The sequence below is a fragment of the Bemisia tabaci genome, chromosome 7 (assembly GCF_918797505.1).
Source record: "Bemisia tabaci chromosome 7, PGI_BMITA_v3".
NCBI lineage: Eukaryota > Metazoa > Arthropoda > Insecta > Hemiptera > Aleyrodidae > Bemisia > Bemisia tabaci.
Window position 1 is genome coordinate 20943312 of NC_092799.1, and position 27064 is coordinate 20970375.

At 38.5% G+C, this 27064-nt stretch overlaps 2 protein-coding genes across 4 annotated transcripts in view; one reads left to right on the forward strand and one right to left on the reverse strand.

Moving 5' to 3' along the window:
* The window catches only part of LOC109029606 (solute carrier family 66 member 2), a 130437-nt gene extending 109103 nt beyond the window's left edge, over positions 1 to 21334 (reverse strand). The window contains exon 1 of one of the 2 annotated variants that reach the window (XM_019040127.2): positions 21100 to 21334. The gene's annotated coding sequence lies outside the window, so the exon portion shown is untranslated. The remainder of the gene's footprint in view (positions 1 to 21099) is intronic. The other variant, XM_019040128.2, reaches the window with a different exon arrangement.
* A 92-nt stretch (positions 21335 to 21426) lies between these two features.
* On the forward strand, positions 21427 to 25401 carry LOC109029608 (mitochondrial import inner membrane translocase subunit Tim21). Of its 2 annotated transcripts, none has more exons than XM_072302484.1 (4): positions 21427 to 22255; positions 23081 to 23180; positions 24090 to 24276; positions 25334 to 25401. In XM_072302484.1, the coding sequence occupies exons 1-3, from the start codon at positions 21789 to 21791 to the stop codon at positions 24237 to 24239; spliced, it is 717 nt and encodes a 238-aa protein (XP_072158585.1). In that variant the 5' UTR covers positions 21427 to 21788; the 3' UTR covers positions 24240 to 24276; positions 25334 to 25401. The 2 variants fall into 2 exon arrangements, with proteins under 2 accessions (XP_072158585.1, XP_018895674.1); XM_019040129.2 differs by having other exon boundaries at positions 21429 to 22255; positions 25267 to 25401.
* Positions 25402 to 27064: the final 1663 nt, after the last annotated feature.

The window sequence follows — 27064 nt, forward strand, 5'->3', positions numbered from 1 at the left end:
CTAAGGAGGGAAATGGACTGTGATGTTGCAGTCCCACTTCCCAGAGTCGTCGCGGTACGTGAAATATAGGTTGAGTTGGGAAACTATGCGACTGTACAAACAGAAAATTAGAGTGGAAACTTGCAGTGCATTAATGCACTAGGATCTGCACTTCTGCAGTCTTGTAGCTTGAGATTATATGCTACACGGGCTGACATGAAGAAAGGCACTACGTGTGGATGATTTGCTTGCTACATAGTTTATTTTAAAAAAGAGAGACAATTTATTTTACTCGCTTGCCAAAATTATTTAAAACTGTTTTAAATAATTTTAAGCAAATGAGATACATATAGTTTTCACTTTATTTTGGGTATTCTTGCACAGTACTGTGGCCTGTTGTTCTCTCACCCACATAGTTCCTTCTGATGTAGTTCTTTTGCACGGATTCTTTTCCAGCATTAATACGTTCAAATACCTACACTGAAAATACTAAATCTACGAGACATCTTAACTCCCACATCAACTTAAACGGTTCCGATCAAGCTCCACGCTATCAAGCTTGAAAAAGTGTTTCGAGTGCCTCGGAAAATATATTTAAAACTAAAAAAGTATTGACAGAATTTCACGCAATTTTCTCCGTTTATTTACTAAATTGGTCGAATGAAATTATTTATCTCTTAATCCTTTATGGTATGAATTGATTTTTGATCTCAGATTCTGAAGGACGCTAATCTATTTTGTAGCTCGCATAAGAAAAATACAGCACCAACTTTGTTTTTCAAAATTTTAAATTTAAGAGTATGTGTTATTCAAAAAAAGAAAAAAACTAATGAAAAAGTCCAAAATTATGACACAGAAAAAAGATTCTATTTTTAAAACCCCCAAAAATACGTTGTTACGAATTTGTATAAGTTCTTATTAATAACGATATATTATTATGAGTCCACTATTTATTCGTTGTTTTTCCATCAAGGAAATTATTTATTTCATTTTTTATTTTAATTTTATTTCCAGTTTATTTTTGTTTAAATATACTGTACTACTTGGCTGCAGGGCTGAGAGGCATATGTGGCGAGTGGCGGGTTTTATCACTGTCGTATATGGATGAGTCATCGCTCATCCTTTACGCGGTTACCTACGTTGATGCATGGTCTGGTGCGGTGTGCCGGAAGACAACAAATTGATTCCCATCCGTTTCATCGATCGACAAAATATTTACTCACCGTCAACCGGATCGCAAAATGAGAGTCGCTTCATTAGTTGCCAAACAGATTCTATAATTCACTCTGGCGAATGTTTTCACCCTGGGTTAATCATAGCGGGGGTTTTGCGGGATTTCCGCAAAACAACCCGATCGATCTATTGTACAATTTATTTTTCATTTTCCTGAGGGTATTAGAATACAACTTGGAGGGTGAAGAGACTAAGTACACACAATCTTGTGCCGTCACTTCCTTTTGCGAACTGTCCCCACTTGAAAGAATTGAAGCTGCCCCCCCCCCCCCCCGTTTTCAACGAACGCGATCATAGTTTTGTCGTCACAATACAAACTCTACATTACATCGAATTTAATCATTGTGTCGAGAATTATTGATTTCTCCTTCACAAGATATTTCCCTGATTTCTGCGGAAAAAATTTCTGATTCAAGCGCTGGATTCCGTCTCATATTATTCTAAATTTTATGGGAGAAAAAAGTAGATTTTTATCTAGAAGTTGTAAAACTTTTTAGAATTTTTGTAAAATTTGTTTAATTTTTCAAAGCCAAAGCAATTTATTTTCGGAGCAAATGTATCCGATTTTTGGCACTTGCTCCTGACATATTCTTAGATTTAACGGAATATTTTTCGTTCCTTGACGAACCCCGATGAATCCTGATGTTGTTCCTAGTTGTGCCAGGTCCTAAACACCATGCATTGGATCCAATAATATACATTGCTTATACTAATATTGCCAATGAGAATAAGTGAGTAATGTTTGGTTTTTCTGTGACATTAATAGCGCCTAGAGCTCGTATCCAGAATGCAGCTATTCCAGCTCAACGGACGTCCATGTTGCATAGGGGCAAAATTGAAGGCGTTTAGATGTGTCGATAAAATGACACGTTCTCTCATAGTCAAGACAATCTAACTGTACCGTGAGCGTCGAAAAATCGGTTCCTTGATACAACTATTCCAGCTCAACGGACGTCCAAGTTGCATACGGACAAAATTGAAGGCGTTTTGATGTGTCGATAAAATGACACGTTCTCTCACAGTCAAGACAATCTAACTGTACCGTGAGCGTCAAAGGGTCGGTTCCTTAATACAACTATTCCAGCTAAACGGACGTCCAGGTTGCATACGGGCAAAATTGAAGGCGTTTTGATGTGTCGATAAAATGACACGTTCTCTCACAGTCAAGACAATCTGACTGTACCGTGAGCGTCAAAAGGTCGGTTCCTTAATACAACTATTCCAGCTCAAAGGATGTCCACGTTGCATACGGGCAGAATTGAAGGCGTTTTTACATGCCATTGAAGAGACACGTTCTCTTCACGTTCATTATGAACGAGCATTTTAACAAATGTTTTGTAAACAGTTTTCTCTTTGATCTGTGTTAAGAAATCATGTTGTTACTTCGCACAAGACCTAATTTCCTAACTCCTCGTTGCGCGAATCACTCTCCCGGTATATCTTAAAAGGAGAAACATGTAACGAGATGATTTAATTCATACCTCGTCAGAGGGCCCATTCCCTAACTTTCCCGAGTTTCCTGACACTTGGAGCCCCGCTCCGGAGGGAAGCTCGCAAACGGGAAATGAAATCGGAAGCGAACTGAGACGAGAAAACGTGCCAAGAAAAGCGGCGGCGGCAGGTGTGAAATTCACTCCGGACAAACGGGAGCTGGCAGGAGCGACGCGATCGCCGACGTCTTGCATACGGCGAATGAATGACACTTGAACGAATTATTTCTAGAAGAGAACGAGCCAATTTCGGATGAGCCTCGGGCTGCGTTGAAGTACTGACATGGTGGGGCTCATCTTGAAAATGGACTTGTCCCTTTCTAGAAATAACTCGTTCACTTGACATCTACGACTTACGAGTCACGCCCGTCCGCCGCACAGTGGGTCGAGTCAATTAGAGAGGTTGGACATGAAATTTTTGACTGGAACTGCTAATTTTGGTGTTTAATTCGTCCTATTTTAAATTTTCAGGGGTGTTTTAGGTAGAAAATTTCACAAGGAAACCGATAAAACCACTTTTAGAATCTCAAAGGGTTGTATACAAACGGAGTTATGAGCGTTTAAAGTTTTCAAATTGAAATACAATTTCCACATGAAATTCTTGACTATATAGAACTGCAAATTTTTCTCTTTAATTCGTCCTATTTGAAATTTTCAGGGGTGTTTTGGGAAGAAAATTTCATGAGGAAACCGATGAACCACTTTTAGAATCTCAAAGGGTTGTATAAACGGAGTTATAAGCGTTTAAAGTTTCCAAATTATGTCTGACCTCTCCTATTGACTCGACCCACTGTGCGCCGGCGCCCGCGTGTCATCTTCGAGCCGCGCCTTCAACCTGATTCATTTTAAATTGACTTTATTCGAGAGCACAGCGATACTTTCGTCAGGCCCGATCTCATTGATGGCGAGCTCCGATCATGACGTCATGCTTTGGGTATGCAATAAGCTCCCGGCGCGGAATTGGCGAGGCGGGAAAAATCCGCGGGAGCTTATATCGTTCCCCAACGAAAATCATCCCACGGAAAAGAAAAAAAAGGAAAAAAAGAAAAAAAAACAGCGTACGTATTCAGGGTTGCCACAGAATTTAAATAATGGCTTCCCTGAGATTTCGCTGATTTTCCTGAATCATTTTGGTTAAATCCCTGACAACAGACATGCCAGATGGTTTGAGATGCGTAATTTGAAATGTTTCCACGCAAAATCGGTAGTTCGAATTGTCAAACCCAGTCTGGAAAGCAAATAAATGTGACTCAACAATTTTTCCCTGACACTTTCGTTATTTTCCCTGAATTTTGAAAATTCCCCGACATTTCCCGGTTTTCTTTGACCGTGGCAACCCTGGACATGTACACTTGCCGAATTCGATTGACTTGGTTCTTCACCACTTTGGGTTTTTTTTCTTTCGAAATGTTTGTAGAACACTCATCGAAGTGCTGGTATTATAAACTCCATTCGGACTTTTAGTGGGCTCAGACTTAAAGTTCCTTTTTTCTTCCTTTGGGCGGTCATATGTCGCCGTTCCTCTCGTGGAAAAACGTAACTACTTTTCAATTTTCGGAAAATTTCCCCGAAATGGCAATCGTCCACTCAAAGGGGGAAAATACCAGGAGCTCAGGAAACAGAAAACACTAACAAAATACATTTCAATGTTGCCAAATTGCATTTTGCCAAGGAAAACTTTAGGCAATTTTCACTAAGAACCATACCAATTTTTCTCCTGATCTCATGCAAAAATCAGAAACATTTTTGCACAGGTACATTCTTGTAGGTAGAACACACGTAATTATTTTAAGTCAATTTAGCAACCTTGGAATGGAGTTACACTCCTTCTCCTGAGAAATTACGATGTGCATTACTTTTTTTTCGGAGTAAACAAAATTTCCCTCTTCGGAGGTTTGGCATCATCTCAATTTCCATAAGGCGTTTCCCCTTAACACCACGGTGCTTACGTTCCGGTGGCATTGCGGCGAACCCATCACGGGCGGAGGGGGGGGGGGGTTGAAAAGTAGAAAAGCGGAGATTTCCACTTTGCACGCATATTTATTTTATTATCGTGGATTTTTAGGCTAATGCACAATCTGAATGCGCTCAGCCGGGCTGAAATGTTCAAGCCGTGACTGACAGCCGCCAACTTAGCGAGAGCCCGTCACTCGGAACTGCCTAGCGTCCTTATCAGTTCCCGTTTGAAAAAGAAGCTGAAAAAGGAAACATTTCCGTGCGCTCATCCGGCGCTCTCCCATTCCGTTTGTCCGCCTTCGGGAAACTTTCCACTTGGAGCGGGAGGAATCTCCTCCAACTTTTCAGTTACATCAACGGACGGTTGTCGAATATAAAAAAGCCATATTGGGAGAGCGTGCGGATCATCTTTGTGTCGGTTCTTGATTGATCAAGCAAAGTGGTCTTCCCACAGTGGCGGATCCAGGAGGGGGGGAGGTGCCTGGCATGCACCCCCCCCCCCCCTCGGGTCAAATAAGGAAAAGAGAGAGAAAAGGGAAAAAGAAGGAAAGATGTGAAAAAAGGAGAGAAGAGGAGCTCCTAAAAATTTGCTGAAATGGTTTCACGACAGAGCGATACAACCAAAGTTTACCTGATCAAAGGTTACTCAACACCGCAGAAACTCATACACCGGAAAAAAAACACATTGAATCTGGATTCCAGACTCTTGAAAACATTGACAAGAAAAAATACTCTTGATTCGATCGGATTTTTGCTTGAATCAAAACGAAATCCGCCTAAATTAAGAGGCTTGGTTCTTGATTTAAGCTAGATTCTTATTGAATCAAGAGAACTTTTTCTTGTCGATGTTTTTGAGAGTTTGGACTCTAGATCAAATGTGTTTTTTTCCCAGTGTACACTAACCCACTCCTAACCCATATTATACTGAAATAAAATTACGCTGAGAGAGATATTATTCATAAATTTTCAATTTTCAAATAATGCACAAATTGTATGCGAAAGCTGCTTAAAATCAATCTGGGAGGGCCAATTTTTTTTTTTTTTAAATTTTGCGAGGAAGGCCTCCTGGACCCCCTTCTACTGGAGATGTCCCCCCTCCGCTCAACATCAGCGAGTGGCCCCCTCTGACTCACTCTGGATGCGTCTGGATTCGCCATTGGTTCCTAAGGAGGTCTTAAAGCCGTACACTAAGAGCAAAAAATAACGTAAAAGTTCGGTTATCGTGTGAGATGGAACACAATTACACTTGACTATAAAAATAGAGGTGCGAAATCCAGTGCCGGAAACTATAAAACTCCCAAAAACCCGGAGTGATATGAGTGCAAAGTACGATTGGCCTCGTAAAAGCGCGCGACACCCCGCAAAATGAGAAGATTTCGATCTGTTCTAGCGTCAGTAGGTCTCGGTTCCTAGATGCAACTATTGTAGCTCAACGGACATGCGAGTTGCATATGAACTGAATTGAAGGCGTTTTGGCGTTTCGATGACGGGACACGTTCAGTTGATACTCATTTGATCCTTTGCTCGATTACCTCGTGTCGTCACTTCGATAAACAGTACCATTTTGGAATTTCCCGAGAGTTCATTGAATATAATCTAAAATTGAGAGAAAAAAAGAACGAGAAAAAGAGAGTGACTTTTTATTACGTTATACCTATAGACCGGGCCAGATAATTGCTTTCCGGATTACTTTTTTCTTCTATTCATTTCAGTTAAGACTAAGAGAGTGTATCTGAATATTTTAAGCGAAAAAAATGAGAAAAATTCTTCCGGATTAAAAGTTGGAATGATGAAAGTTTAGGTCCTTTAAAAGTAAAGCGAATCGGTCGCTTTCTGTTACAGTCCCCTAGGTGAGACGATAATGAATGAAAATGCAATCAACCTTGTTGCACAGTTTGCATCACATTAATTTTGTGTGTTTGTTATTAATTTTTTTGGAACCATTCCATTTTGACAAAACCTTCGCGGAGGGGTGTGAACCTTTAAAGGCACTACTTTGAACATCTTACTATTACTCGCATTTTTAGACTAGATTTTTTTTTTATTATTTACCATGGGAATTTTAGAAACATTGCGTCTAATTTGTAACTTTTTGAAAAAAAGAAAAAGAGAGGGGTAAGATGAGGAAAAGAGAGAGACATAAATAAATCGAGGGTTGAAAATAATATCAAAATGCTTTTCACGTGAATGGTGGATAACCATTTACTCTCTCTTCACGAGAGATGCTATCCACCACAAAACTCCCTAAATTTTAACATCTCTCTCCGATAAGCCCCTCGAAAAAAAAAGAGAAAAAATCGGTTTTATCGTATTTAAACCAAAAGAAAAGTAAGAATTGATCAAAGAAAATCATAATTTTTCGTTTAGATATGCCTCCGGAAGCGTGGAGGAGGAAGTATACTCATCTGTCACGATGCCCTAAATATTGGGAGGTCCTCAACAGGGATCTACCCTACCCCGCCCATCTTGATCACCGCTCCCACTCCCAATCAATCTAATTCAATTACGCCCGCGGATAAAGTATAAGGTCCGAAAACTCCTTTGAAAGTCTTTAACCGTGGGAGTAAATGAATGACCATTGAGGAATCGAAGATAAAAGACGGAAAGGCGGACAACGCTGACACGCGGGGAGATTAGGAAAGTTTCAGGAGTAGAATCCCAGTTGCACGCCCGCCTCAACGAGACGCTCCTCCAGAAGAAAGCCGTAAGTGCGTTTTGAACATGAGCCACGAATAACACGCAATTATACCAGCTTCGGGGCTTATAATGGCATGAACTTAAACGTCTCCCATAGCGAGGCAGTCCTATTTTCGCCATGCCAACTGCTGCGCGCTGTATGCCCTGTGCCAAGCAACTTTATAAAGTTCTCGGTTTCCCGAACGAGGCTCGCCGCCGCCGCCGCACAGTGGATCGAGTCAATGGAGATGTTGCATGTGTGAGGTTTTTGCGATTTGACTGTTGATTTTTAGGTAAAAGTTCGCGAGAAACACGATAGTGCCACTGGTTTTCTCTGAAATCAACTCCCAAGCTCAAAAAAACCTCTCAAGTTGAGGCCAAAATGGAGGGGATATCCCACGCTACCCTGAGAGTCCACCTCTACATCAAGACAAATTCTCCATGCAAAGATAGGGAGCAAATACATTAGCAGGGTTACCGTGTTTTCAGTTTTGGAGTCCCTAAATAAAGTGGCAGCCCTGTCAATGTATATATTTGCTCCCTATCTTTGCATGGAGAGTTTGTCTTGATGTAGAGGTAGACTCTCAGGATAGCGTGAGATATCCCCTCCATTTTGACCTCAACTTGAGAGTTTTTTTTGAGCTTGGGAGTTGATTTCAGAGAAAACCAGCGGCACCATCGTGTTTCTCGCGAACTTTTTCATGAGAATCAACAGTCAAATCGCACATTCCTCACACATGCAACATCTCCATTGGAGAGGTCGGACATACAATTATTGACTAAAACTGAGAATTTTGGTACTTAATTCGTCACATTTTAGCTTACAATAGGTGCTTCTTGAGGAAAATTTCACGAGGAAACCGATGAAACCACTTTTAGAACCTCAAAGTTTTGTACAAACAAAGTTTTCAGCGTTTAAAGTTTCCAAATTTTGTCCGACCTCTCCCATTAACTCGATCCGTTGTGCGCCGCCGCCCGCCGTTTTACGTTTAATTGGGAACCAACCGGCTTCGTCCTTTTCATCTACCCTGTGTGCCGAGCGGCGAAATCCATTTCTCCGATGAATCCCCCCCCCCCCCACCCCCGCAAGATGGGAATTAAAGTCGACGTGTTCCGAACTATTTGTCGCCGATTCGAACCTCTCAATTCGTCGAGTTTCGTACTTTCAAAGCTCTCTTGCCCTTGTCCTCCCTTTCAGCCGGTTTTTTAAAACCTCGAGTTTCTATCTGATTGGTTTTCCCCCGACCTCCTTCCCTTTTTTCTCTGCTTCAAGCTTTTACTCTGGGGCCCTTTCACTGAGACAAGTGCAGCTCGGGATGCCTTGACAATAGGGAGAGCACGGCCGTCTCCAACTTTTTCAGAAAGGAAACTTTTGCAGCTTGATGATTGGTTCCTTGTCGTGGGTCTCTTTACTGACGTCAGCGAAAAAACTAGAGGAGCCGTCTCGTTGACCGTTAGGCTTCGGGTAGTTTATAAATCATCATTGAAAAAGCCATTATCTGGCCTAATTAGTACGTAACATGATGGAAAGTCTCACTTTCCCCTGGTCTTTTTTTTTCACTCAACTTGAGACTATTTAATTTGGTCTCCGAACATTGCAAAATGATACCATCCATCGAGGTGCCGATGGAGAGAAATTGAAAAAGAAGAAGGAACATTGTTTGATTGAAAGTGTTGACCTACAACATTACGGTAGTGGCACTTTGTACAATTTTTTGTTTTGTTAGGTAGCCAGTGATATAGGTTAATAAATTGTTAACTCATATTAACATAAATATGAAGTATTTATTTGTCGAAGCTTTTCGGTCTTGGCCATCGTCAGGACTTAGCAAAAGACCACAGTGTGAGACAGTACATGATTAATTATTTTGATTAATATTGGTCCATACGTTCAAAATAAGTTAAACAAAAAAAACAAAACAAAAACAAATCTATATAAAGTTGGGAACGAATGGTAAGCGTGAAAACAAAACAAGATCTACGCATGCCCAGGGATTCACAGTGGTGAAGCCACGATAAATAAATAAAAGGAAATAAAAGGAAAAAAAAAATGAGGAATCGTTGGAAGTTTATACAGTCATCCGAACAGGATTTAAAAATCGTGCTTCATAATTCATTCATATACGATCACCACGCCTCACCGCAGTGAGATAAAATTAATCCTCGAAAGACAGCTTAGTTATCGTCGATCATGCCCAGTATGAAAATACGCAGACTTGAAGTGAAGTGTCATTCGCATCACAGCTGATGACATCTGAACTCGTTTGCCGTTTTAATTACTATCTGGCCGACGTGTTAGTTTTAATTGGCGGTCGCTTGGGGTCAGGTCACAACAATTTCCCGCTAAAATTTGAAGCGGTAGATGCTAGAACCTCACAATTCCACTTTCTGGTGAACCTTGAGCTCCGTAAGAATGCGTACATTCTAGAGCTCATCGGGTGATGAATATGCTGGGTTCTCACACCACCCCATTCATTTTGTCAACGCTCCGATGGTGCATATGCTCAACTCATTGCGAAATAACAATGCGGTTATGGTGTCTAATTTGTTGTTGAAACGCAACAAAGAGGGTTTCTGGCTCAGCAGCGTAGAAAAGGCCCTCTAACATTGTCATTAGGAGAGAGTGACAACTATACAGGGTGTCCCAGGATTAAATATGAATATTGAAGGAGTCGATTCTTTGGGTAAAAAAAAAAAGACGTATTTTTGGTACACATTTTTCCCCGAAAACGCTTTCCCTGGGCGCCACAGGAATTCCCTGAACTTGTTCTCATTTTTCAGGACTTTTTTTGATTTCTCTAACTTCAGGGGTTTCTTTATCGTCGCCGACCGCCCTGTTTATGACTTAAAATTATTAAAATAATTGAAAATATTTATTTTGAAAATCCCGCACCTGCTCCGGAGTCCAGCAGAGACTATCTAATAACACATATCTACCGAAGAGGACAACTTGGAAAAAAAAAATACTATTAATTTTTGATAAGGACGAAGTATATTGCAGACTCCGAATACACGGAAAAAAAGCCACTAGCTGAAAATAAAAAAAACGAACGTCAACAAATGACTGCTATTTAAGCTTTTGATTGGCCGTGCTTGCCTCAATTTATACTGTATTTTCCGATGGAAATACACTAGCGTATTAAGTTCGGAAAATACACTAAAAATTTTAGTGCGGCCAATCAAAAGCTTATACAGCGGTCATTCGTTTTTCGCCACTTCAAATGAACGAAGCATAAAAAAAGATGATGATAGTAATAGTGAACATAAAAAAAGATGAAAACATAAACTTCAAGAGTATGGGGTATGAATTCAACCATTAAAAGTAACGATCCGATTTCTCGGAAATCCACCGACGCTGAAGTGCACTCGAGAAAAGCTGCTCGACGGTAATTAAATCAGTGATACCTATATTCTACCGTGCTAAGGAAAAACACCGTATCAGCATTCGTGAGTTGCCAAATTTCCGTTTAAAAACCGTCTAAATCTAAGGAAAGCTATGGATATTTTTACTTGAAATTTTCAGGAAATGTAAGTGAAATAGATAACAAAATTATCTGAGAAATTGGCAAAAAGATATTTACAAATTTTCCCGAAAATTCGTGATTTACTGATGGAAATTCGGCAACGCCTGAAGGTTTATACGGCGTTTTCTCTCAGCACGGCAGTATATTCTACCGTGCTACGGACCAACACCGTATGAGTATTCGAATGATGCTACATTTTTCCCGATAAAACATTTATTTTCAGGAAAGTTATGCAGCACGGTTCGTTTGAGTAAAAGTTATATGAAATTTTCTATCACTCAAAAAGTCTTTTCGGATTCGAAAAGTAGAGTGAAAATGGAGTCTTTCTAGCTAAAAATGAAAATAGGTTGTTCGAGCTCCTGGAGAAATATATCGGTTTTTGTATTTTTTAGGGCTTATTAGAGGGTGATACGAAAATTGAATCAAATTTCGTCAATGTTTCTGATTTAATTTCTAAACTAAGATAGCTATCAAAATGATCTTGGTTTCATTTTAAAGCTGGTGTAATTTGCCGTCGATTGAATGGTTTGCAAGCTAATTTTGTCAAAAATTGACAAAGTTATGATAGCTTGAATAAAGGGTATCCAAAATAAGCTTACTTGTTTTCCTTACCGAGTAAGGCTCTATTTGTTCTTTTTTTCCCTTCAAGACCAAAAACACTAGAGTCAATCTGTAAAAATTACAGCATTTTTAGTACTCTCAGGTCTGTAACGAGCGTCAGATTTTTAAATTCGACCCATTGGTTCCGGAGAAAATCAATTTTTGGTTTCGGTTCCGTTCTGCTTACAATCAGAAATTGACATACGGCGCAAGACGCGCCACTGACGAGGAGACCAAGTACAGAAAATCGATTTTATCCACTTTAACAATCGATCAAATTTAACATGTAAAGCTAGTTAGAAAGTTCAAAATATGATAATGAACATTTTACTCTTTGCGTTTTTTCCCTAAGCCCCCATTTTTTGGAGTTATGGGTCATTTTCGGGGCAATTTTCAATTCGATGCTGTAAGTGGCCAAATTATTCACATTTCAAAATCTAAAAGTCTCCTGAGAGGGGAGGTCAATACCTTTTTATTGATGTGCCATATGACCCCTGCTGCTCCAAAATTTTGGGGGCCACGACCTCTCAAAAATTTTGGGGCTTTGGAGGGCCGTAAGTCACAAAAATTTCAAATAGCAAGGGTATGTTTCGACTTCAGATATGGATTCTACGCGAAAAATTACGTTGAATTGATATGGCGCACGGCCTGTTTGCTCCAAATTACTAAAGAACCCCATTTCTCCATAAAAGGCCGGGTATTTTTGCAGAAAATAAGGGGCACAAAAAATCTGAATCAAACAGGCCGTGCGCCATATCAATTCTACGTTACTTTTGGCGTAAAATCCATATCTGAAGTCAAAACATACCCTTGCTATGATGATATGGTGCACAGCCTGTTTGATTCAGATATTTTGTGCCCCTTATTTTCTCCAAAAATACCCGGCCTTTTATGGAGAAATGGGGTTCTTTAGTAATTTGGAGCAAACAGGCCGTGCGCCATATCAATTCAACGTAATTTTTCGCGTAGAATCCATATCTGAAGTCGAAACATACCCTTGCTATTTGAAATTTTTGTGACTTACGGCCCTCCAAAGCCCCAAAATTTTTGAGAGGTCGTGGCCCCCAAAATTTTGGAGCAGCAGGGGTCATATGGCACATCAATAAAAAGGTATTGACCTCCCCTCTCAGGAGACTTTTAGATTTTGAAATGTGAATAATTTGGCCACTTACAGCATCGAATTGAAAATTGCCCCGAAAATGACCCATAACTCCAAAAAATGGGGGCTTAGGGAAAAAACGCAAAGAGTAAAATGTTCATTATCATATTTTGAACTTTCTAACTAGCTTTACATGTTAAATTTGATCGATTGTTAAAGTGGATAAAATCGATTTTCTGTACTTGGTCTCCTCGTCAGTGGCGCGTCTTGCGCCGTATGTCAATTTCTGATTGTAAGCAGAACGGAACCGAAACCAAAAATTGATTTTCTCCGGAACTAATGGGTCGAATTTAAAAATCTGACGCTCGTTACAGACCTGAGAGTACTAAAAATGCTGAAATTTTTACAGATTGACTCTAGTGTTTTTGGTCTTGAAGGGAAAAAAAGAACAAATAGAGCCTTACTCGGTAAGGAAAACAAGTAAGCTTATTTTGGATACCCTTTATTCAAGCTATCATAACTTTGTCAATTTTTGACAAAATTAGCTTGCAAACCATTCAATCGACGGCAAATTACACCAGCTTTAAAATGAAACCAAGATCATTTTGATAGCTATCTTAGTTTAGAAATTAAATCAGAAACATTGACGAAATTTGATTCAATTTTCGTATCACCCTCTAATAAGCCCTAAAAAATACAAAAACCGATATATTTCTCCAGGAGCTCGAACAACCTATTTTCATTTTTAGCTAGAAAGACTCCATTTTCACTCTACTTTTCGAATCCGAAAAGACTTTTTGAGTGATAGAAAATTTCATATAACTTTTACTCAAACGAACCGTGGCAGGTTTTTTCTAGAAACTTTCATATGCACGGAAAAAACCCCCCAGGCAAATGCTCTTAAAATTTCTAAGAAAAAACTTCACGGAATTTTGATATTAACTGGAAGGAATTTGGCAACTATTGAACGTTGGAAGCGGTGTTTTTGCTTAGCAAGGCAGTATTATTTGTATCAAACTCGAGCCCAAACGTGCTCTAGCACAGGATGTGAAAATAATACGTGTAATTATGTGCCTGGTGCAAACGTGCTAGGTTTGCTGATGAGTTTTCCTACTGTGCATTATGCTCAATAGTCAATTCGCTGCACTTTCCGCGCGGGGGTTGAAAAGCCGCTGCTGCGCCGTGCGCAGGAGAAACGCGTATGAAAATTCGAATGTTGCCAAATTTCTTTCTACTAAATATTAATTTTCGGGTTTACAAATGGTAAATTTTTGGATACGCTAAATTAAATTGTGTGGATATAATTGCCTAGAAAATTCAAGGGAAAGATCCTTAAGTTTTTCCAAAAAGATCGCATTCCATAATTAAAAAAAAAAAAAAATCGGCAACCCTCAAATGCTCATGAGGCGTTTTTCCTTGGCGCAGAAATGTGAGGCAGTAGTCGTGATACCTCACTGTGCAAAATTCCCACTTAAACCTCTGGAATCATAGTCTACTGAATATTTCTTGGAAAGGAGTTGTGTTTTCTTTAATAGGAATTCCAGATGAATACAAAGTGATTGCGTAGATTTACTCAGAATCAGAAAAGCAGTTTTGAACGTTAATAACGTTGCATACATTTCTCTCAGGGTTTATTTCAGGGTGTCCTCGCAAACTGGCGAACCAAAAATCAGTACTTCTACAGTACTTGTTCAGTACATTCCCGAGAAATTCAGTACCTCCTTAACAAAATTCCTCAAAAATTCAGTTCCCTTTCAGTACCTAGGAAATTTAAAATCCTCGCTAAAATTGCGACAAAAATGACGTAGATTTAAAATTTCATTGGTGCCCTGAAGATTAAGCGAGATTTTGCAGGCAAATACAACTCTTAAAATCAACGCAAAGGACTCCATACTTTCCAGGCTTTGTTAAAAAAAATACGCTGGGTATGGAGGAAAAAATTCGGGACCTCCTTGCGGGATTTTTGCACATTTCAGTTCTATTTTTGGACTAGTAGACAACCTGTATTTATTCATTTATTTTTTAATGAAAACCGAAGACTAAGGATAAGCAGCAACAGAGCAATTATTTCAGATTGAATTTCCCGGTGGGTAGGGGGCAAACGTTTCTTTCAGATTTGCAACGAGAGCAATGTTTTTCTGCCTCAGTTAATTTATTGTACCCGTCGAGGAAAAGGCGAAAGAGAAGCTATGCAGCGTCAACAAAAATTGCTGGTATACCACCGTATATATAGATGCAGTGGAATTCGCAGTCGACGCGATGTTTTCTTTCATTCCAGTTACGACAAAAATCCTCTCTGTGATTATTTTATTCATTACCTACTCAGTCTCATCGAGTTTCTAATTGCTCTCCTGAACCAATGTAGGCCTATGAGCTCGGAGTGCCACATCGCGCATTCATTCATGGATTTTATATTGTGTGCGATACCTGGTAGTAAAGTTCGCCGACTCAAAAAATCTAACGCCTAGTCTCCACGGGACGTTTCACCGGATTTTTCCAAAGTTGGAATCGCTGAAATGAAACTTCTGGGCTTTTTCCCCGTTTAACAACAAAAACAAAATTTCTTCTTCTTTTTAAGTCATTCCTGGGACTCCACAATGACTCTCAGTTGGCAGTGTAATCAATATTGACTAGCTCGATACTTTTTTTCAACTTCGCAAGTGAGATTCTTCCCTGGGACAAATCCCATGAAACGTCTCGTGGAGACAAGACCTGAGGTAAAATGGACCAGTAAAGAAAGAAGAAAACTAAGAATTCAAATTCACACATGACTCCCAAAGGCACATTTCTATCTTAAGTACACTGTCGAGGAAAAAAATCTATACTTTCCGCTGTAATTTAAGAGAAATCGCGGCAGATTTTAAGGAGTTCTTATCGATTTACCCCCATAGGAAAAGGCGTTGAAAAACTTACAACGTCGCAAATTGAGGTATGAATGTATTTTACGTCATCAACAATGATGAGAAAATGCGCAACTGCGCACGCGTTTTAGTGTGATTTCAACGGTAATCGTGATCCTCTGCCAGCAAGTGGAAGCGATACTCTTGAAGGCGCTTTGAGCAACTATTCCGCCACGGAAGTATTGCACAGTATCAGACGAAAATGAAGGCGCACTAACGTATGCAAATTGACAGTTATCGTTCAGTCCTAGCGATCCTACGATATGCGCTCCTGTTCGATCGATTTTTCTGAAACTTGGTGCCAGATGGTATTTTTTAACGGGCAACTTGAATTTCAATTCAAATATTTAAAATTCGAAAATCAAAGACTGTGGATGTGGCTTAAAATGCTATTTTGGTTCCTGATGATCGATTTTTGCGAAACTTGGTGCCATGTAAAAATATTGCAACAATGACCCTAATTGACTTGGCGAACGCTATAAAATTCAACGACTTCTGCGCGGAATTCGACCTACTTCTTCGGCAATTTTAGTCAATTTTATGGCGTTTTTAAAGCCTCCCTCATCTCAGTCCCCATCCTGAACAAATGGACCTGAACAACCCCATCCTGAACAAATAATATATATGACGACATTTGTATTTTTGACATTTAACCAATGGTAATACTGCCGTGTTAAGGAAGAACGCCGTATGAACATTCCAGAGTTGCCTAATTTCCTTCGATAAACCGTTTATTCTTGAGGAAAATGTTGAATATTTTTCCTTGAAATTTTCAGACCTTTTAGATCAAATTGCAAACATAATTGCCTGAGAAATTGAAAGAAAAGTATTCAAACATTTTATTGAAAATTAGTGATTCGTCGAAGGAAAATTGGCAACGCCTGAAGGCTCATACGGCGTTTTTCCTCAGCAAGGCAGAATGGAGAAAACTGATATCTTGTTCAGGAGTTGATTTTTAGAGTTCTCGTTGCGTGATTCATTTTCCTGGGAGACAATTTGAAGGGAAAACAAGTAGCGTTTCGCTTTAATTCATGCCTTGTCTGGAGGCCAATTTTACTACGTGTTCAATAACTTTGTACCCTTCCCGTATATTCAGCCGAAATGCGGCTACTGAACTTGTTTACGAGTAACGGATTAAGTGCCTAGGAGAAAAAATTGGAAGTGTTAAATTATGTAAAAAAAATTTAAGTCGGTCAAGAGCGAAACTACACTGACACCGCATCACGCCGCGCGAACCACGAAGCGACGACGATGCTTAATGGCCACTATCACTGATCACCGTTGTCACCTCATTAAAGCGGCGTTGTCGGTGTGAAGATGAAATCTTCAATTTTTACACCAAAACCCTTGTGAATACGGCTCATTGAGTGGGGAAAATGACTACGCCGCTTCGGTGTTGTAGTGAACGCGTCGCGCACACGGACTGCATATCTGATTATCCATCAAAATGCTAATGAAAATAATAACCCTGTGGTTCATTCATATTAGATCAGAGACACATAGAAACCTATCCTAATTCTGCCGTGGTATGGAAAAACGCCGTATGAACCTTTAGGCGTTGCCAAATTTCCTTTGATAAAATACATATTTATTGAAAAAGTTGTCTGACTATCAATTTTCCAGAAAATTTCGTTCGCACTTTCTTCTTAAGTATTTGAAATTTTCAATGAAAAATATGCAGGACTTTCTTCGAAAATACGTTTTTCATCAGGGGAAATCACGCCACATTCGAATGTTCGTACGGCGTTTTTCCTTAAAGCGGCAGGATTGTTAGCGACTCATTTGTCTATCGAGGTTCATCATTCAACCCTTGAAATTATCTTCCACCAATCGATGGCTGGAGTTGAATATCGGTGGCTAAAGTGCGAGACCACGTATCTCTTTTTGCGACGTTGCAGACTTCCGATCATACTTAATTTTTTCCGAGGAAAACTAGCAGGGCCGGATTTACCTACTTGCCGCCCATGGGCCGCCTGTATTTTGCCGCCTCCTTCTCATTCGTATTGAAACATCGATAAAAACCATCAAGTGAACGTGCCAGCGGGGGAGGGGTGCATAAGACGCGTTTACTCGTGTTGAACACATGTTTTGGGAATGCCCTGTCGACACTACTAGCAAAAGTTAAGTTTCGTAAACCTATCTCTGTGTGGACAAGGCCTTTCATTCATAAGAAATGAACAAAAAAATTATGAAAGAACAAACATGAATGTGGTTTAATGATTTTAACTTCCGCCGCCGCGCCGCGCAGACCGCACCGTGTTAAGCGCAATGCGTGAAGTATTCACGCAATCTTGTAGGCGCCATGCGTTTCCCGCTGACCGCACACCGCACTGTGTTTGATGCAATGCGTGAAGTATTCGTGTAGTCTTGTAGGCGCTAATATGTGTTACATGCCGATCGCCGCGCCGATGGCTTCTCCTTTTCATCTCAAGTCCTCGTCATCTCTGCGCCGCGCCGTTCCAGGCCAAATTGCGGGTTTGGTTTCTCTCTTAACTCGACTACTTAAAGGTGCTGTCTCTTGTATCATTGAACGACGACAAAATTAAAAAGTACTATACTCTCAGAAAATGAGAGATTTTGTCGCCTCTTCTCGTTTGTAATTTTTTTTTCTAAATACGATATTTTTTTATACCTACATTTAAAAAAATTGCAAAATTTGCCGCCCTCTAGATTTGCCGCCAAGGGCCACGGCCCATGTGGCCACCCCTTAATCCTGCCCTGAAACCTAGACGACGTAATTTCTTTAGAAGTTCCTTGATTTTTCTCCACTGTTGGTAAAACATTCGACTAAAATTTCAAGCTATGAAGTTGACTTGTTCCTCTTCGAAAAAATAAACTAGAATCGAAGATTTTGAAACACCGCGATGGATATACGTGGTGCCGCTTGGCCATCGATAGGTATGCGTATTTCCAGAGCAGCGTTTGAAAATCTCGGTTAATCTTTTTTTTTTTTTTTTTTTTTTTTTTTTTTTTTTTTTTTTTTTTTTTTTTTTTTTTTAAGAAAATTAATCAAAATATATGTCTCTAGTTTTCTGTGTTTATTTTAGAAATAGATGAGAATTCACAGAAAATTTTGAGAAAAAATATTGGTTCTTCGTTTTCAAAAGAATAAAACATGAGAAGCGAATTGCGACGTCTTATTCGGAGATATGAACTCCTCTACTTGGCCACCCATATAGGTACATACTATTCATCAAAAAGATGAGAACTTCATTTGACAATTAAAATAGGTATACCATTTCGATGGTTAAAGTGCGAAGCCACGTACCTCCATTGCGGAGTTTCAAACTTATCGCTCCTATTTTATTTTTTCGAAGAGAAAAAAAACGACTTCACGGTTGAAAGTTTTGCAGAATATTCTGCTTACACAGAAGAAAAATCAAGAAAATTTTCGAGAAATTTCGTTGACTGGTTTCTACAAAAACGATAAAGTATGACAGGATGTCTGCAACGTTGCTAACGGAGATAGGTAGGTGATTTCGTACTTTGACCATAGATGTGATCTTGTTAAAGAGGGAACCCAGATTAAGAGTGAAAGTGCCAAACTTTTCTGCCTTTTCCCCAACATTATATAAGTTAAGAAATTCACAGATTTATTGCCGAATATTCAAAGATTTTAGGCAAGAAAATTTTGTTAGATTTGTTATTTTCAACTTTGGCCAGTTGATCACGTTAGGGCAGTAAGGGGTAATCAGGACAATTTTGCTGGTAAAAAAAGGAGGCAAAATTCAGTCAGCGGAATTTCCGGCCTTTTTCTTTAAAAAAAGTAGTTAATATCCTCATTCCAGAATTTCTAAACTTTCATTTTCTGATTCTTTGACTTCTCCTGACATTCAAATACACTTGGACTCCACTCCATACACTCCAGACTTCCACACTTGGATTTTTTCTTTCAAAAGCCGCTTGTTAAATCCCCTGACTTTTCTAAGTTCCCATGAATTCCTTGACTTTCCAGGTTTTCCAGGCCACTAAAAACCCTCCTATTCAATAACATTCCAGAATTCAATTTTAAATTAATATCTTTAGATTGTTTTTGAAGTTATACATCAAGATAGTAACTGCAGCAACATTCACAAGATGAAATTTAATTATTTATCTGACAGCGTTAAAACTACCAGACTAAGTACGTATTTTGGGTGCGATGTTTAAAATTTTTGCTCCCATTATATTTTTTTTGAAAGAGAACAAATCAAAATAATTTCTTGAAATTTTTACAGGGTTTTCTTGGCATAGAGAGGAAAAAACAGAAGTTTTTCAAGAATTGACGTTGAGTAGTTTTCTATTTAAAAAATAAAGTATGACAGGAAGTCTACAGCCGTAGACCAAGATGCGTCGTCTGGTAGTTTCACTGTTGAGGTTATTGTCTTTTCATCCATGTGGTGTAAAATTGAGATCAAACTGTGTTCATTTAAATTATACTTTCTCTGTTTTTCGGGGCATAGTGATTACTCGGTAATCATTTCTCCTCTTTCTTCAGAACCCTACGTCTTAAATTGTTAACTGAGAACCAAGTAATGCAAAAATGGCACACATACTTATTGGGTGCTGGACTCATATTAATTGGGAGTATCCATTGACAGGATTTTCGTAAACTAGGTAATCCCACTATTCCCAACCAGTGCCTAATGGTGAAGAAGAAATCTAAATTCATTGTAGGTTTTAAAATTATTTGTGTACAGGGAAAGTATTTGAGGAATCATTTTTGAAATGTTGAGGTTGATACCTAAATATAAAGCTTGCACATCTCCCTCAGTTTCAACTTTTGAATAGACTCAATGCCAAATTAAAAATATTGAATTTCAGGAGTGCAAAATTGAAGATGGGATGGTATTCATTTCTAAAGAATGAGATAGTTTAGCATATGAATTGGCTAAAAATGATTCTCTACACTTAGAATTTTTCTTCTTGCTCAATGAGTACCTGTTTACTTATCACAAAATCTACTTGTAAACAGGTATCACTTGTTCTCAAATAGAAATAATTGTATGGGCTGGGTGTCCAAAACCTGAGCGGGTGAATATTGGTTTCTCTAGCAAAACAGAGCTTCAAATGCGGTTCACATTTCAGTACTTAGTAAACCAATTATTTCCCTCATCGTCAAATAGCTTTGGTCTTAAAGTACTTACTACGATAACTGCAAAGTGGGTGATAAAAATAATTTTCGAACTAACTTCGGGACTGATTTGAAAATTATTCCTCCATCGTTGATAGGGTTAAATAAAGATGTAATAGGTGCTGAACGCGGTCTGGATCCAGGACATTTAGTGTTTCCGTTTGTTTTGACTCGAAACATAATTTCATATCGATACATACACCCTTTTGCAATGAGTAGAAAAGATCATAGATTTCATGAGACAAACAAGGACTAAAAAAAGGTTTTCTCCCTTGTAAAGACAGGTCCAGTAAGTTTGTCCGCACTCGGTACCCTTGTTAGGAGTTATTGAGGTTATCTTGGTCTAATCACGAAGAATGACTCGTACTACTTTTACAAGTGAAGTACCGAGCTTTAACCTAGAAATATGACATGAATGAATCATCGAAAATTTTCACAATTCAAAACCGAAATGATCGGGCTTGAAATTCATCGTAAAATTTCCGATGAAGTGTGCTTGTTGATAAAATGTAGTGAGATAAGCACATACCTGCTTTACTACATTCGGTGAAGTCATCCATTTAGGCTAGATTTAATTCAAACTTCACATCTAGTCACATATTCCAATGATTCACAATTACACAAAATGGTTTAATTGTTTTTTTAATAAAAATCACAAATTAGACACCGCAAAAATATTTAGGAAAGATAGCGTCCAACCAAAAGCAAAACACAAGAAGCACAGACCAAACACAGACCGTAGGAGCGACCTCGCACAACGGGGCGTAACAACAAAATGTGACCAATCTTGATATGAGCGGGACACAAAATAGCTCAACGTAGGCAACACTGCATGTCAGCTGATAGATAAGTGATAACAGGAATGTCAACAAAACATCATCGGATTTCTTCGAATTTGGATCATTTCAGTTCTTTTTTCAATTCGGGCGCCCATATAAGAAGTTTTTAATTAGTTCATGACCAGATTTTAATTTTCAGTGAGTCATAGTGTTTATCCACCTTTCTTTGAATAATTCAACCTGAACCGTCTTCAATTTTCATAGTGTGAGGTCACATAGGTTATGTTTACGCCGCAGATCAGCATGTGCAATTAGTTTTGTTAGTTTTACAATCAGCCGAAACATTATGTAAGTCTCCAACCTCAAATAATAAGTAAGACCGCCTTGTGATCAAATATTGAAACCACAAACCCTCATCGACAAAGTTATCACCGTAGTCATGATGAGAGTTTCTCCACGACGGTTCATCTCGCCCAGCTTTCTTATTCTGGCGAAAAGAAATTGCTCTCTTGAAAGTTCGTTCTTACGACTGTGCTGTATTAGCAATGTTCCGCCGTCACCTTCAAATTACTTCCTTCTGAGGACTTACTCCAATGAAAGCAAAAAAGATGAATCAATTGTCCGAGTTGAACGAACTGACAGTAGCGAAGTATCCACAACTGTACATAAAGTTAAAGAAGCTACAAAAACGGTGTCTTATATGGGCATCATAGTGTTTGGGGTTGGATTAACTGGAGTCATATTTTATGCTATTTTCAAAGAATTATTTTCCAGCAATAGCCCAAACAGCATCTATACTAAGGCATTGAAAAGATGTGAGACGGATACGAAAGTTACCAATGCCATTGGTGATGGGATCAAAGGCTATGGAGAAGAAACTCGTCGTGGTCGCCGACAGCATGTCAGGTAATTTCTAATCAATGAATACCTTTTACTGTAGAATGGCAGCTCTTACTCTCCGCCATAAGCAAGTAGTCTGTACAGAGACACCATGCTACTCTCAATAACCTCACTCAAGGCGGATAAAGAATGATGGTCGCATTTCTCACCCTCAGGACGTCACACGTTATGGGGTACATGGGCTGGGGGAGCCGGCTCAACCTCGGATTGCACGGCAAAACCCATACCCTCCTGACGTCACACCCCCTAAAAATGGCAGCCAAAATCGAAATGCGACCACCATTCTTTATCCATCTTGAACCTCACCTAAATTTTGCCCATCATACTTTAAGAAACTATCTTACTAATAAATTCTGAGGTCTGTGCTGCCACACTAAGGAAGAACGCCATATGAACATTCGAGAGTTGCCAAATTTCCCTGGACAAAACATGTAATTTGGAGGAGGGTTATGCATATTTTTTGTTAAAATTTTCAGAAATTTAAAGTAAACCACAAACAAAAGTTTCTGAAAAATTTAAAGAAAAATATTCACAATTTTCCCAGTAAATTTTCTTTGTATTGGAGGAAATATGGCAATGCCTGAAGGCTCATATGGCGTTCTTACTTAGCACGTATGTGCATCCGTCATCAGGGGTGTAAAAAATGCCTGATCTCTCAAATTGTTGATCATTTGAAACAAAAGGCAATGAGGCCATGAGGTAACTTTCAAGAGTGACAACTTTTTTTTGGCTCACGACTTCAAATGAATTCATACCAAACAGATTACCTATGTGGTTTTTTAGTCTCAATATTTATTCATTACTGCCAATGTTAATTTTTTCTGGTTGCAGCCACATTTTCTTCGAGCGAGATGGCGTAGAGCATTTGCGAATGAAGTTTTATATTGAAGGATGCAGGAAGAAAGCCACCGTCAACCTGGAAATGAAGAAGGTAAACTTTCATGCATTTCCTCACAATAGTTACGAGATGATGGTGAAACTACCAAACCTCGTATCTCAGTTTGCGATGTCGCAGACTTCCTGTCATACTTTATTTTTTAGATGGAAAACTACTTAACATCAATTCTTGAAAACTTCCGTGATTTTTCTTCCCTGTGTGAAAAAAAATCTGTGAAAACTTCAAGAAATGATATTGGTTTGTTCTCCTTCACGAAAATAAAATTTGAGAGGAGATTTTTGAACACCTCAAACGGGATACGTGGTCTGGTAGTTTCTCTGCCGAAGAGCAATACCACCAGTAAATCATAAGTTATAAATAACAATACATGCTGTAGCTTGCATGCTGGCATACCATGAAATTGGCCAAAGAAGCTGCCCAGCAGAGAAACCGCCTGCAGTTACAACTACATATTCCTCAAGCATCACTATTAATTGTAGTGAGAACCATGTGACCTGGCAAACTGGATCAAAAAGGTTCTAATGTAGTTTTAGCTCTTGGCTTGAAAACTAGGCAGGCTCAGAATGTAGATAAATGCATTTGCCCTTGTTACACCAGGTTGTTTTCATGATGTGCTGGCATTTCGACCAGAGAGTTAATTGTCACTTGACATTTGAACCAATGATCTCATTTTATGCACCTGTCTGTAATTAGGTAAAAAATTGGAGGTGTGTTACAGGAAAAATATAAGTTGAAAGTAATTTGGAACCCAACAATTGGGTTGCTGTTTGCTCCTTTCCTCTGATGCTTAATCGCACTTTTTCAGTGCTTGAACCAATCGAAAGTCTGTCACTGATACATGTTTGGTTATCAATACACATTACCTCTTTCTTGACTCTATTAGGACTTATATAAATATATCTTACTAAAAAATTTACTCATTTCAACTTCATATTTTTTCAGAATGCGTCCGGAAATTTTGAATATAGGTACTTGTTCGTCCAATTGAATGATTATCCACATGATGTCATTATTTTGGAAGATAACCGGTTTCCGAAAGGAGTTCCGAACGTTCCAAGCCCGAGCCTTGAGTTTGACTTGTCAAAGTACTAGTTCACCCTGGTTGTTTCAAGGAATTAATCATAAAATTGTAAGTATGAATATCCAGCCTTCAAGTAAATTGATAACCCTCACAGATATTTTTGTCAAAGTTAAACTCAATGAATCAAGCACTTACGAGAATTATCCTCCAGTCCTTTATAACCATCATCATTAGGAAAATGTTAAGATTCAAAGTACAGAAGTAAGTCGCAAAGATGATTATTTGAAAAGGTAAAGTAATCATCTGAAGTAAGTAGATGCTCCTAGCACAGATTGAATCAAATCGAAGTAAAATTCCAAGATCCAGATTTTTTTCTCTTGCTTATCAGTAATCATGAGAAACTCAGTTAGATACTCAAAAAACCACCAATGTACTGTGTGAAACTTACTTGTTTCTGATTGAAATATTGATAATTTCATGGAAGGCTTAATCCTCTCTCCTTCCTTTTGCTTCTGCCAACTATTTCGTGTGAGTGCCAGAGAGAAGCAAAAGGGAAGAAACTATTGAAAGGAATTACTTTCTTGTGTGCTCTTTAATTCTAAACACAGATGAAAAAGGGTGTCCTGTTTGGCAGAATCTCTACCCGGAGGAGAACTACAGTTCTCAACTGGAAATGGCAATGCCTTGAGGGGCATTTTCCGGTGGTCTGGAAAACCTGAAAAGTCAGGGAATTTACAGGACCAGAAAAAATTAGGGAATATTGCGAGTGGCATGTTGTCTCCGTTTGTTTAGCTGGTGCCATTTGACAAAGCTTGAACAACTCCAATGAGACTTATTCCTTAAATTTGATATCTAGAATTGGAAATTGTATCTACAGACTAGCGAAAGTTAGCATTTTTACTTCTTATTAACAAAAGAAAAATTAAGTGGAGATTTTGATCAAAGGTCAGGAAAATTTATGGAATTCAGAAATTTTAGAGTCAGTTTCAAGCGTTAAAAAAGTCAGGGAGTTGGAAACTGAAGAAATGATGGAAACCCTGACCTAAGTTTATCTGTTTTTTCTAATCTTTTCTGTTCTTCTGTTTTCATTAAAATCAGGATGTAGCTGAAAATTGAATGAGACTGATTTAAGACTGCCAGGTATATTTGAAATCGATTGTTCCAGATTCTTACGATGGCTGAATTTGTACCTACATACCTCTCTGAAGTCAACTCTTTTCTCATTTGAAGCAATTTTGCAAATCTAGAATTTCAAGTACATGCTTGAAAAAATCACCGTGAAGTACTGTTTCTTGTTGTGTAAAGTTTTTTTTTCTTATTAAAGCTCAAATTTTAATTTTAGACCTGAAATCTAGAATTATCTGTCGGCTTTTTCATTGCCTGTGGTGGTATAATTGACAATTTTTTATCCTATTCAAGTAAGTAAAATGTGCATAGGAACATCCAAAACCAAGTCTTTTTATGCAGAGATGGAGATCTTTCCATCAGCTAGTTTTTAATTTTGTATATCTACATAATATAGCATAAAGATTGTTGCTCCTCCGTTGCAAGGGCTCATCTCAATTCCCTGTGACCCTAATCTCTATATAACTATCATTCTTTCCGAGACTCGTGTAGAAAAATAAGTATGCTCTTACGAGTGAGGACAAACGTTATGATAGAGGAGCAACAATATGAGAGAAGGAGAAAGAAGGGTTCAATTTTGTCATCAATGTTTTTGAAAAAGTTTGTTCATTAAGATTTGTATTTCAGGAATGTAAGGAAGCTTTAATTTGTTCATTTTCTGAGAAGTGCTGTTCAATACCTTTAGAAAAATTGTAATTAACATAAGTAGCAATTATGAATGCCTTATTAGCTGTTTGAAAAATGAGAGCCTCAATTAATATCATCTAGTTCTCATCTAACTCTCTAAAAGTTGGAATAAAAAGTAATTCTCAGCTCAGAAAACCCATCTCTTTTGCAGTAGACAACGAGGCATTAATATACATATGAGGAGCTTGGAAGACAAGGCGCGTAAATGCAGATATTGAAACAATTAAGATATTAATGATTTTAAGTAAAACTAGTCTAAATGCATGTTCTGTGAAAAATTCGCTCCCAAATTCCAATTTTTAAGCATAAAAAAGTTTGAGCTTTCTTTCCGCCATAAGGACCCATGTAATTTCAAAACTTCAAAAACACGTATCTCTCGAATCAGCATAAACTGCACTTATGGGCCTTGTCCTCCAAGTCCCTCATATAACGTCTTCACTTTTGACTGCCAAGTGTCATAATCAATTCGGATTATTGAATGAAAGTGACCATCAATGGAAAGTGCGATTACTGGGGAAAATATCAATTTTCCATTTTGTTACCATTTTTAACCATTATTTTAAAATGGACCTATTTTTCAAAATAGTGTACCTGGAATCAGTGTAACATTTTTCTTAAAGGAGGGATATCAACACGGGCCTTTTTTGAGCTCACCCTGGCTGTCTGTTGTTTGCAACAAACATGTCACAAATTGTATTTTAATAAAAGTGAGTAGTTTGAAACTCTGAGCATTCTTTTCCTGTTTGGTCTCAGAGACCTCAAGTTTCTTCTTAGACCCTACAACTGATCAGTTTCAGCCAATAAAGTAAGGAAATACTCATCGGAACAAATGTTTATGGATATATTCTGGGTCACTCAACTGATTCTTGACAATTAAGACATGCTTGTATGACTTTCACTTATTCATTGCTGAAGAGTAGTTGAATATTCAGAACATCTTTTAAGATATTGTCCCCAGATTATGCTTAAGGATCTATTTATTGAAGTACACACCCTATCAATTTTTTTTTTGCTTCAGAAAAAGCAGTGCTGAAATTTTTAGAAGTTCCCGAAGATATTTTTCAGTCTTGATTTGTATTGTTCC